Below are 13,758 nucleotides of genomic sequence, written 5' to 3'. Positions count from 1 at the left end.
ATCACAGTATAGAGATTCATCACCTGGACTCTTATACATTCACATAATTGAGCTCAAATCTTTGGTGTATAAATACATAGCTGTGAGTCACAGGGATTTAGAGAAAATGAACAGAATAAGAAAATACTTCATTCAGCTTTTCAGGACTCCTGTGTGTCCCACTTGTTAGATAATTTCCCTAAAAATATATCTATACTCATCATTTTCATGCAGTTATTGACACATTAGGTTAAAGTTTTGGTAATGAATTTGCCGAAATATATAAAAGGATAATATTTTTCTCACCAAATTCCTATAAAAATCTCTGCAGGTATGTATACAACAAGAACTCCATGACAATACTCAAACTTCAGGAAAAAGAGTGTCCATAACTGTCCTTCCCATGTCAATGTACTTTAACAAAAAATGTTTCTATAAGATTTATTCATCTACTTCAATCTTATTTTTAAAGTCAATGTTAATATTCCCTCAGTACAAACAAAAATTCCCTATAGGATAAAGAAAATCTGCTGAGTATTGTTATTATTCAGCTAATTATTACTAACATACCTATTATAATGTTCCTGCATAGTCTTACATGTTTTCTAAAACCAAATATTAAAGAATAGTTGTAAATAAATATTTACTCCACTGACATATTTTAGGTAATTTAGTTGCAATTGACTCAATGACCATTTTATGTTTAGGAAAATATCTTTGTTAATATGTATATTGTATATTAGTAGGGATATTACCTCCTTGACAATTATCAAGTGTTCTCATAGCATTTTATAAATTAAACAAGTATTTATTAATTCAGATTTGTTTCATGCCATTCTCCCACTGAGACTGAATTTTATTTAACCATATGATATTTCCAGTATGAATTCATTTCTCACATATAAAATCAGAAAACTTAATGTGGTTTACTGTAATCAAATATCAAAAAAATGTTTAAAGCAATGAAAATGTATAAAAACTTAAAGAGAACAAATTGCTTCTATCTCATTGATTACTAGTGAATATTGACAGCATTTTCATTCAGACATCTCCCGCCTCTATCTATTCATCTTTTTCCATATTTGTATATAGCATTAGTATATCCTGTTAAAAACAAAATAATATAAATATACATATACTTTCTTAACAAAATAAGTGACATATTTTCTAATCTTCTAACTTGAAAATTCATGGGCTTATCTCTCCTAGTTATAAAAGTTTATTGTGAAAACATTCCCACCCTAAGTCTCAGAGAACATAGGAGAAAGGAGGGCAGACAGATTGATTGTAAGATCCAGAAGATCAGGGAGTTCGCTGGGAGGTTGTGTCTCCTATTAATATCAGAAGCAACACCCATAAAGTCTCCACAATGTTGCCAGCCAAATGGGAGCAGAGTCAGAATAACATCAACAAACATGACAAACTGAATAGAGAAAAGCCCAAGGGAACTCAGCCCTCCACAAAGAACTATAAGAAATGGAGGAAAGCTGAGAGTAAGTGAAGTGGTCTTCCCAAGGGAAGAGCACATCAATTGGTTTTCCAGTGTCAAATGGTCAGCCCCAGTAACATACATAATAGTACATTTATGTGGACTAGACATATCCATATGTTATAATAGTTTTAATATATTGTATTTGTATACATACATGCATGCAATAGACATTTTTGAAAAAAGATGCCATGAATTTGAAGGAGATGGGTATGCGGAAATGTTTGAAAGGAGGAAAGGATTGAAAAAATATTGTAATTAAATTAAGTCTCAAAAAAGTTCTATGAATATCTCTCATCTCAAAGGGTAAACCTGAAAAACATTACATATATATTCATATATATATGTTGTCTTACAGTTTTTCCATGAGACTATAGGTGTATTGTGACCATTTATATTGCATACCCAGAAGCAACACGTTTTGCTTCCTTATGCAAGCCAAAGAAAACCAGCATATTATATTTATATGTATATGTACACCTGACCACATATCAATATCTCCATAAACAAAGCACAAAATTCCCTGACTCACATGTATTTGAAAAGCTATGGCTTCTGAAAAAGTTATAACTTTCCCTAAATTTCTGAAAAACCAGAAAATTATGGTTGCATGTATTTAACGAGTACAAATTGATGTTTTGATATGTGCATGCAGTACTTCATGATTAGCCATTGTCACCACATTATGAATCTGTCACACAATGTCTTCCCACTGAAACCTTCCCTTAGCAGCCATTTCCTTAGTCTGTTACCTCTTTAGACTCTAATAACTATGTATGTACTCTTGTTTGTGTGTCACATTGTTTTAGATTCTGCATTTATGTGAGACTATTAGTACTGAGCCTTCTAAGACTGGGTAACTTCATGTAGCATAACGTTCAGATTCACCCATATTTTTTCAAACAGCATAATTTCCATACTTTGAATAATATTCTTTTCATATGTGCACTTCATATTCTTTGTCACTCCGCCCACTAGTGGGCATGTAGGATGCTTTAGTACATTGGACATCATGAACAATACTACAATGGACATGAGAGTGCAGGCATCTCCTTAGAATATAGATACTGTAGATATGCTTGTTGTTTTTGGAGCTGATTCCATCCTGTTTGGAACATGCAGGCCTGGAGATTCTGCCTCTAAGATTGTTGAACAAATAATATTCTTAATCTTAATTCCTCTTCCATTATCAGTCAGTAATGTTAACCTATGAGGTTTCCAGAGTCCAATGGAGAATGAGAGGGAAGCTGCTGTCATTGGTGTTCGATGATAAAGACATGTAATGGTGACTTGAATTGCATTGGAATTGCTTTACTTATTCATAAATAAAGCTGCCCATCTCTTTTGCAAAAGAATAGAGTTGGGGATACTTTACATGAGATGTGTGCTGTTCACTGGAAACTTAACTCAAAGATATTTAATATAGATCTTAAGAATAAAAGTTCGTCAGTCTAATAAAGGAATTAATGAAATAACTTTCCAAATGAGTATGAATTTTAAAACAACAAATAACTGGATTACATCTTAAGATCTTTAATAACTATTTTATAACCATACTACTAAGAAAGCCATTTAAAATCTAAGTTTGTATATATTATTTAATAATGTGTAAATTTTCAATTGTGTGCAATATACAGGATTAACCAATACTATGCATTTCAAGTGATAGGAAAGGAAGTAGAACAAACTCTGAAATACTCTGAAAATTATTAACATTTTATGAATTTTTTCAGAGCACCCAAAACTTCCTTGTTTCTTAAGCTGTAAATAAAGGGGTTTAGCAGAGGAATCACAACTGTGTAGAACAGAGAATACATTTTATCTTTTTGTTTACCTGACACAGATCCAGGGCTCACATACATGAAGAGGAGGGTACCATAGAACAAAGCTACAGAGAGTAGGTGGGCACTGCAGGTGAAGAAAGCTTTTTTTCTGCCCCTCTCAGACTTCATTTGCAGGACAGCAAATAGGACACGGGCATAAGATACTATGATGGTCACAGAGGTACTGATTTGTATGGAAGCAGCACAAATAAAAATGACCAATGAATTAAGAGATGGATCTGTGCAAGAAATTCTATACAGTTGCAAGATTTCACAGTAGAAATGGTCAATTATATTGGATTTACAGAAAGTTAATCTAAATAATAATCCTATATTAAGTCCACAATTTACAAAACCAATTATATATGACATACAGATGAACACAGTGCAGAGTCTTTTGGACATCACCACTAAATAGAGCAGAGGGTTGCATATGGCTACATAGCGGTCATAGGCCATTGCTACCAGGAGGAAAATTTCAGTAGTTGCACTGATACAAAAAAAATAATATTGGGCAAAACACTCACCCATGGATATCATGTCATTCTTATTTAAAATTGTCATAAACATTTTTGGGGTCACTGTGGTTGAAATACAAGCATCAGCAAAGGCTAAATTTCCAAGGAAAAGGTACATGGGAGTGTGAAGATGAGGGTCCTTCCAGATGAGAAAGATTAAGCCAAGGTTGCCCACCATGGTGGTGACATAGATGAATAGGAACACTAGGAACAGAGGGACTTGCAGCTCTGGACGATCTGTTATTCCTCTGAGGACAAATTCTGTCAGCAGGGTGCTGTTCTCTTCCATGATACTCTCTCAGAGTGCCCTCTGCAAAGAGAGATGAGACAGATTATCTGAACAAAACCAGCTGAGACTCTAGTCTCAGGAACTTGTGATTCATTTGTTCCTTAATCAAGAAATATGCAATGTTTTTGCATTTAAAGGCATACTGGAGACACAATGTATTTTCTGACTTTTGAGAGATAAAATTTAAACTTTCAATTATCTGAAAGCTAAATGAGTAGGCTATAGAAACCAGTTTATTTGGCTTTGTGCAAGTTAGTCTTAGTCACCACAAATGATGCACATACATATGACAGAGATGTTGTAAAGGGAATTTACAATAGCCAGCTGTATGTACATTTATGCTAAAATATATTTTAAAAGACTTGTTGAATATGAAAAGTCTCTTTCCCAATTTCTCATCAACTTTTTCAAATATTTTAATGAGACTACATTCACTATACAAGGTAATCATTTACCTAATGGCATTTAAATTCATGTGTAAAAAGTCCTTTGAACATACTCATTTCCCTAGAGGCCCCTTGATTTTTATTCCTGCTTCTTCTAGTCCCTGTTTCCTCTGAAAATATTCCATTTCTACTTTAATTATATAATGTTCCAATATTTTTATCTAAGACCAAAAGTAATTGTGTCTTTGTCATCATATCCATTATTCTATTATCCAAAGACATTGTCAGGTAAGAAGGTGGGGATAAAAATCTTATGCGTGCTGTTTTCTTTCATTTTTAATTATATTATCTGATATACATTCATAAAAACAATCACAGAATTAATGAATATTATGTTTTTCCTAGATAAACTATTTGACCAAAATTACCAAAGTGCCAATGAGATAGTAATTATAAAAGAAAAGATATAAATATAATGGTTAGGGTTTTCAGTATCTAAACTCCACTTAAATGCTAAATTGTAATTTTCATGTGGAAAATTAAGTGAGAGAAAATTTTAAAAATTGATTGTTAATGACTAGAGATATAATTGGGAAGGCAGAAAATTTCAGGCTTTCTGGTACCTACAAATGTAATAAATGAAAAAAGTTAGAATAGATAATAGAGAAAACCATTATCAGAAGGAAATTCAAATAAGCATCACCATACTGTATTTCTGTAATGATAAAGTCTGCATATTTCTGGATATAACATTGTTTTATACCCTGAAATCGTTGTGTGGATGATTTAAAATAGAAGTTGGGAAGTATGAAAAATATGCTTATATGACTAAAAATTTTATTAATATGGCTAGCCTGGTTCTTTTAATAGAATCTGATCAATCAAGTGGCTTTTCTCTCAACTTAAACTTTTATGTTTTATTTCATTACCAACTCTTTATACAATTAGCTAATGACATCATGTTCAAATACATGTTTCCAAACATCTAATTTTTGCAACATATGTCAAATTAAATGTGAAAGAAGAAAGTATAAATGCAAAATATAATTTAAATCAGTAGAAGCATGGAGACGTGAAATATTTTGCAGAAAGACATGTAAGATTTTTGTTCTACAAAAGAGCAAAACTTCCTGTGAAATATCTGATATTCTTGAAATGGCTCAGTCTTTTAGAAACCATATATAGCCTACTTCTATGAAATAGCCTGTGGAATTGAATTCTGATTATCATGATCCATCATATCAGAAGCAGTCATTTTTTATTCATTAAATCCTCTAAATGTGGAGTTCTCAAAGCTCAGCTCATGGAATATCCTCTCCAAGTCTCTTCCAAATGCATGAGAATTATTTGCATCATTAAAATTGATTGTGTGGAAATTGTAGGGACATTTTCAGTGAAAACAATGGTTTTGTTTTTTTATTTCTTGGGCTGCTATGTCAAAAAGTAATTTAAAACAGCCTGAATATATATGTTGACCTCTCTGAAAGTCAGGAGTCCAAAGTCAGCATCACTGGATGACATTCAAGACTATGAGTCAGCTGCACTTCCTTTACAGACTCAGGGAGAATCCCTCTTTGCCTTCTAACCTCAAGTGGCTGCTGCCATTCTTTGGTTTATACTTCAACATTTGCTTCAGCTTTCCTGAGATCTTTTCTATGTTTCTTTTTATTATTTTTATTAATATTTTTGATGTTACAATTTATCAACATTTCTCTCTTCGCTTTCCTTCCTTCAAACTCTCTAATATACCTATCTCTACTCTATTTCAAATCCATGGCTTCTTTTGTCAATTGTTATTGCACGTATATGTACATATGACATAAGTCTATATTACTAAATATCATCTGTTCAGTCTAGATATTACTTGCATGTACTTTTTAGGGATGGCCTTTGGCAATATATATCAGGTTGCTATGCTCTTCCCTGAGGAGGGCCATCTCTCCTATTTCCAGCTTTCCTCAGTTGCCTATAGATTTTGTGTAGGATTGAGGCCTTGTGGACTTTTCCCTGTACCTATATTTTTAAGAGATAGAAAGAAAAAAACAATGAAAATATACTATATAAAATTTTTTTAATTTACTATATAAAAATGAAAAACAATCTGATAAACCGAATGTAACTGATGTGGCAAACCCTTCTTTACTTTATGTTATAAAATACTACATAAGCCTAGAACCAGCTGAGGAAGCAGGAACAGGCAGCTTAATAAGCCACATGATCCTATCATCCTCAGGTTGTGGAAAGTGATACTGACTCTGGAACACTTACAATGAAAAACTCAGAAAGAACAATTTACTTGATAAAACATTAAATAGCAATTTTATAACACTATCTTAATAAAGAATGTACACCCCAAATTTTCAGATTCTCATTTCCATCAGAATTACTATTACACACAAACAAGTTCATGAAACTAGTTTTAGGGCTCATGAAGTGTGTTGGGTTTTCTAGGATCTATCACCCCAATAGCCTATAAGGTCATGATTCTTTATTATTATTAATGAGAAATATAGCATAGACATTGACCACATGAACTTTTACAAATTTATGTGATTGATTTCAAAACTTTATTTCATAAACAGATAGTTGTGAGCCCATAGATATTTAAAGAAAGTGCATAAAATATTTCACTTAGATTTTTGGAAATGTTTCATGTCTTAATCATTAGCTAAGTCTCCTAAAATATTTGTACATAAGTTGACATATTATGAGAAACTCTTGATATAAAAATGATTACATGTTTAAATCATAGTAAAATAAAATATTATTTCTGACCCAATAACCATGAAAAGGTGTATAAACCTAGATGCCACAAAATCTACATCCTCATGAAGACACTTACACTACAGGAACAAGGATATCAGTGACAACTGTCCTTCTTACACCAGTTTTCTCTATGAAAAGCAGTTTGGAGAGAGTGAGATTTATTTACTCCCATCTTTAATGCACTTTCAATATAAAAACTCTCTAAGTGATATGAAAAACTCCCCAAAGGATAAAGCCAATCTGTTGGGCTTTGTTCACTAATAAGTAAACCAAAACTAACAGATGATTGTAACTACTCTTACATAAGATTTTTTTCTTGCACAGTACTAAGTTGTAAGCCAATTAAAGTATTGTGAAATGTTTATGCCATTGAGATTCAGATGATATAACTATTTTTCTATTAAAATTTGAACCTGAGCAACAACAATAAACATCATAGAAAAATATGTGTATGAACATATATATATATAAAATATTTTCTTTCTGGCAATTATCAAGTAGTCCCATAATGTTTGCTACCTTGAACCAATGCTCTGAGAATTCAGCATCTATCAGTAGGTTAGTAGATTGAATCACATCTATGCCACTGAGAACATATTTTACTCTACCATACAATATACATATGGAATCATTTCTCATATATGAAACCAACAAACTTAGTTCTATTCACTCAATCAAATATCTGAAAATTATTAAAGAAATTTAGAGTGTACAAGGGTATGGCTTTCCCCTAAGAGACTCTGCCAGAGCCTGACCAATATAGATGCAGATGTTCACAGCCAACCATCAGACTGAGCACAGGGACACCAATGGAGGAGTTAGAGGAAGGACTGGAAGAGCTGAAGGGGTTTACAATCCCATAGGAAGAACAACAGTATCAACCAACCAGACCTTCCAGAGCTCCCAGGGACTAAACCACCAGCCAAAGCATACACATGAAGGAACTCATGTTTCCAGCTGTTTATGTAGCAAAGGATTGCCTTATCTGGCATCATTGGGTGAAGAGGCGCTTGATCCTGTGGAAATTCTATGCCTCCGTATAAGGGAATGCTAGGGAAGTGGGGCAGGAGTGGTTGGGTAGGGGAGCACTCTCATAAAAGCAGGGGGAGGGGGGATGGGATAGAGAGTTTGTCGAGGAGAAACCAGGAAGAGGAATAACATTTGAAATGTAAATAAATAGAATAACCAATAAAAAAATTAAAAATCACAAAAGAAATAAGTTTCTCTAATCTTCCTTATCACTGATGAATACAGGTAATATTTGAATACATGAATCCACCCATTCATGTGTTTCCATTTTTATTTATTATTATTATACTGTTAAAAACAAAATGAAATATAACACAAAAAAATTATAAGCTTCAAAGGGAGAAAAGGAAGGACTAGAGAAGTTTGGTTCCCAGCACTCGCATAGTAGCATACAAGCACCTATAACTCCGTTTCTAGGGGATCTCACACCTACTTCTGTCCTGCAATGGCTACAACATGCATGTGACGCACATCCAAACATCCAGGTAAAGTCACCTACACATAAAATATTTTATTAATTAAAAATGGATAAAGAAATTCTATGGACTAGCTGCTATTATATTTTTAAAAATATAATTTGTAAATACATGCAAATTTTTTGTAAAAAAAATAAAATTGAATGTAGATAGCCTTATGGGTGAACAACCTTTCTCTAAGAAGACATGAGTTATTAAATAAATGTCTTTGTGTGACCACGGGTTACTTCTTTATTCAATATTGGTAAGAGACCTGCACAAACTGTGTTCTTCATTGCTCATGAGAGTTAGACTATAAGATATTATTGCTAAAGACAGCACACATTTTAATCACAGAACATACATAAATTACTCTTGAACTGACAGTGAAAATTTCTCACTGCTTCCTAGTTTTCTTCATGCTCAAAGGTGTTATGAAGAATCCTAGAGGAGAAAGCAATTAATTGTCTTACGTGGCTGTGAACCATTTAAATTATAATAGCATTTTTGAGGCAAAACCTGGCCACAGTTGCAATAGTGTCATAGCTGTATGAGGGTAACCAATTAATTTCCTACTGATTCTTAGACTTACTCCATAAAGGAAGTTATATCTGGAACTTTAAATTTGAGAAGAAAATATGATTGGGGAGGTCATAAGCCCTCTATGAAAACCTACTAATGACTGTTTTTGCTAAATAGACACAATGTCAAATTGTCAGGAAAACTGTCCTGTTTATACTCATATACCTAAGTGCAGCTCTCAGCCTTGGTCAGAAAAACGTCAGTTTGCAGTAGGGAATACTTGATACAGAGACATCTAACCAGTTAGTGCTCTACAAGCAAATGCCTGTCAATTTCTCAGCCCTAAATGCAGTATCTAATGAATTCTTAGGCTCAGGGAGCATAGCAGAAAGAGGAGCCAAAGACAGTAAGATGGAAAAGATGGAAAAAGCAATACAAATTGCAGACTTCTAGAAATGATGTAGCTCTTACACACATGAATACATGATAGTAATGGCTACCCACACAAAACCTACGTGGTATGGGTTCATCAATAACTCCATCATGAATGAGAGAATGGATCGTGTGACCTTGCTGTAGTCGTATTCCCCCAAATTAATAGGTTCTCTGATGCAGATACCTGAACATCCATGGTCATTGCTTCTCTGTACACAATAGTTAGGAAATATAATCAATCTAAATAATCAGAAAATAATGGAGGTTATATACATAATCTAATTCAACTCAAGTCAGCTGTAAACAGAAGGGATTGTGGAAATTCCAGAAAATAGATAGAACTAAATTATGATGAAACTCAGGTACACACATAAACTCTCTAAGTTATACTTCTTTGATGATCTTAATTTTGAATTGTTTTGTTTGTGTGGTTAAACTTGAGAGAGTATCCTTACAGGCTAGAAAGTAAGAGAGGAACGTTAGGATGTAGGTATGTGGGTGAAGTCTAGTTAAAGACAGTAAAACATAGTATATGAATATAGGAGGTAACAGGAGTGAGAAGATACAGTGTGATGAAGAAGTGGTGTCAGGAGCCATAATGGGACAAGCTAATAATTAGCAGTTGATCATCCTGAAATGCTTGCCTCAGATTATTATATAATCTGCAACAAGTGTGCCCCATCAGCAAGGCTGTGGCAGGACATATTTTAGGAAAGATCCTGCTATTAATATGCTTTTCTTCTTCTTATTATTATTGCTATTATTATCATTAAACATATGTAACAATCACTAAACAATAGCACTCCCCTTTAGAGCAGATCTCTGCAGACCCACGAAGATGTACTGTCTTGTAGTGATGCTATATAGACAAATAGATGACTTCTTAAGTCTTAATGATGATCCTATAAGAATTCCTAAAATTATATCAATGATTATTAAGCTCTTTTATAGTGGGACTGCTATTAAGTCCCTTTCTGATTGTCAAAACTGCTGAGAACTCTGCCAGTCTCCCAAGTGTCACCAGTTAACAGCACTTAGATAGTAACCAGACTCTCTCCTGATCAGAGCACATTCCAAGGTGGTTGTAAAACAATTAACCAAAGGTCACTAAAAGGGAACTCACGATTTATTATAGGTGCTAGGACAGAAGAGAAAATATTGCCTGGGTTTATCTATACAAAACTTCACTAATTTCTTAGTTATAGTTTTAAACCTTCAGTGAACCTGTGGAGCTAGACAGGTGATGGATGTTTAGTCAGATAATTACTCCTAATGGATATGCATGTAAACATTCTCGGTTGTAAACTTCTATTTCAATTTATGATTTGAATTTTGGTGTGAACTTGTGATGAACTATGTAATATGTGACCATGTACTCTGTAAGATGCATAAGTACTGAGGACAAAGAGACGAGAGTTACTTAGTTAGATATAGAATAGAGTTAGAATAGAAGATAGAATAGAGATAGAATAGAATTTTTCCCTTCTCCCAGATGGAATAGAAGTTTTCCTTTTTCCCCACTTAGGACCTTCCCTCTTTTTCTCTTAGATAGCTTTCATAGGAAACTTTTTACACTTAATAATAAACTATAATAACTTCTTTAAGTGTCTTTTCTTCCTGCAACCTCAAACTAACAGACCTAAGTTAGAGCCTAGCAGAGCCTGCAGAGAGAGTACAAAGGTTATTTTCCTAATCCTCTGATGTCCCTGGGCTGAGGTGCTAGTGGCCAGAAACTGCAGTTTCTGCCCTCAGAGGATCAAACAGATAGCAGGTCAGCTACAGTAGCCTAGTAAGTGAACTTTAGTAACATAGACAAGAAAGATTTTATTAAATAGCAACCCTAAATATCTCATAAGACCAAAGTCTTACCCCCACCGATGCTCTTCTGATTCCTATCTCCCTCAGCTGCCTCAAGAAGAACCGACCAGAAGAGAAGAAAGATCACCTTCTCCTCCCACCAAGCCAGGGCTGGCTCCTGGCAAAGTGGGATACGGAGATATCCTAGGAGGGGAAATTAAAACTACAGGTGCTTGAAAAAGCTGTATAAAGGAACAAGGTGAGAAGAAGAAATCCAGAGAGAGAAAAAATGGAGATAACAAGGGGTGAAGGGATATATGTGTGTCTCTCTGTGTGTATACAGATTTTTTCCAAAAAAAAAACTAAAGCTACAAAAACTGATAAAAAAAAAAATCACAATGTAAGGTACATAGTATTTACCAAAAGCAAAGGTCAACCTCTGTCAAATGAAGAAAAATTCAATATTTTCTGATATTGAATGTTCAGAAGACTCAGTGTAACTGCTAGTATTGTTTTTTGGGCTCTATCAAATACAATGTGATGTGTGTAATATTCCCTAAAGATATCTCTGTTGTACACAGATTATGTAATTACATTTCAGGAAATCTGAGAGAATGAATTCAGATGGTTTTAAATGATAGGTTAATTTAGTTAAATTAACAAAGAAACCTACAAATTTGAAAGCAAATAACAATATTAGTTATATAAATAATTATGATAGAAGAAGTTTAAACAGAAGTGCTCTGTCTTTCAGATTAACTCTGCTATGAGAATCCATATGTGTTTTAAGGAAAATCTCATTCTTAATGTGCAGAATACCTCTTCTTTAATAAATTATGGTGCCCACAGATGATCCCAAAGCAAATGCAAATATTGCATTTTCTCTTAGTTGTCTGCCAGAACTATATGGTAAGACTCTATTATTGAAAGCACTGTACACTGCTCCAGAACCAGAATACAAGAGACTGAAACCAGGCTAGAGGCTTTCTCCCTGATGAGCAGCCCTATCCTTCATAATACCAGAAGGTACTATTCAGACTACAGAGGGAGAAAAGTCTTCAATAGTTCTAAAGCCTGACAGGCAACTTGGGCCCAGTGATTTAGTCCCAGTCCAACATTTAGGGTCTAATCAAAGGCTTGCTAATTGGCTCTTATAAGCACTCCAAGGAAAGAAATGTATAACAGGTACTGTACATCTGATCAAAAGCACCTAGCTACTGAGTTCAAAAGTACTGTGTGGAAAGCCTTAATAATTATTATTTTACGAGATGGACAGGTGGTCAAACTACTTTCGATGTACTTGTATTACAAGCCGTAGACCAGTGCAGCTTTCAGCCTGGGTACCACAAAAGCTTACTGTGGAAGACAGACTCAAAAAAACAATTTGAGAATGAGAGATGACATAATTAACATATTAAAATTGGAAGAGGAAGACAGAAGAGCAGAAATGGTTGTGAATGCTTTGTTCCTGTGTGAAATTCTAAAAAAAAAAAAGAAAAGAAAAGAAAAGAAAAGAAAAGAAAAGAAAAGAAAAGAAAAAAACCACAATTATTTCAACAACTGGCCAGTGTTGAGAATGGATAACTCAGCCCTGAATAGTCCAACTATAATCACTTGTTGCAAGGCCTAAGGAACATGATAGAAGAGTGGGCAGAGGAATGTAACAGCCAGAGAAGAGTGGAGAGTTCTGTGAAACACTGTCTTCTCTATTTGACATGGTCATTACAGTTATGTACCTACAGCAGTGGAAGATACCTGCATAGACAAAGACAGGAAGTAGGGTGGGGATCTCTTTGGCAGTAAGAAGAGTCAGCAGGTGTGTGGGAGGAGGATGAGAGGGAACAGTAGATGATACATATGACTACATGTGGGGCACATGTGCATAAAACAGAAAAAATAATCAATAGAGGCAAAAGATAATCAAAATCTACACACACAGAGTTTTTGTTTCAATAATATAAAAACATGTATCAAGACAACAAAAACTTATTAATCTCATAAAGACAATAATTTGTGGATAATTCATATTCTCCTTTGACTTTGAACTTGAAAAACTTTATATCATTCCTTAGAGATGTCATTATTTTTGTAATAACAATAATACAAATAATAACACAAGAGAGCCATTTTAATCTACATTCTATTGCTTTATTCACAATATGCAAATAAATTCCCTATTACTTCCAAAGTACAGGGCCAAATGTTATGATGCACTTAGGAAGAGAGAATCTGGTGATACAAAATATCTTGAAGTTTTTGGAAAATAGTCA

The 13,758-nt window shown here is 33.9% G+C and overlaps 1 protein-coding gene across 1 annotated transcript; it reads right to left on the bottom strand.

The window, feature by feature from the left end:
- Positions 1-3,126: 3,126 nt before the first annotated feature.
- On the bottom strand, positions 3,127-4,119 carry LOC114614653 (olfactory receptor 5AC1-like). The gene has a single exon (XM_028760291.1). The coding sequence runs from the start codon at positions 4,096-4,098 to the stop codon at positions 3,178-3,180; it is 921 nt and encodes a 306-aa protein (XP_028616124.1). The 5' UTR covers positions 4,099-4,119; the 3' UTR covers positions 3,127-3,177.
- Between the last annotated feature and the right edge of the window lie 9,639 nt (positions 4,120-13,758).

This window comes from Grammomys surdaster, unplaced genomic scaffold (assembly GCF_004785775.1).
Source record: "Grammomys surdaster isolate TR1022 unplaced genomic scaffold, NIH_TR_1.0 126398, whole genome shotgun sequence".
Classification (NCBI taxonomy): domain Eukaryota; kingdom Metazoa; phylum Chordata; class Mammalia; order Rodentia; family Muridae; genus Grammomys; species Grammomys surdaster.
This window is presented reverse-complemented; position numbering and strand designations above follow the sequence as displayed.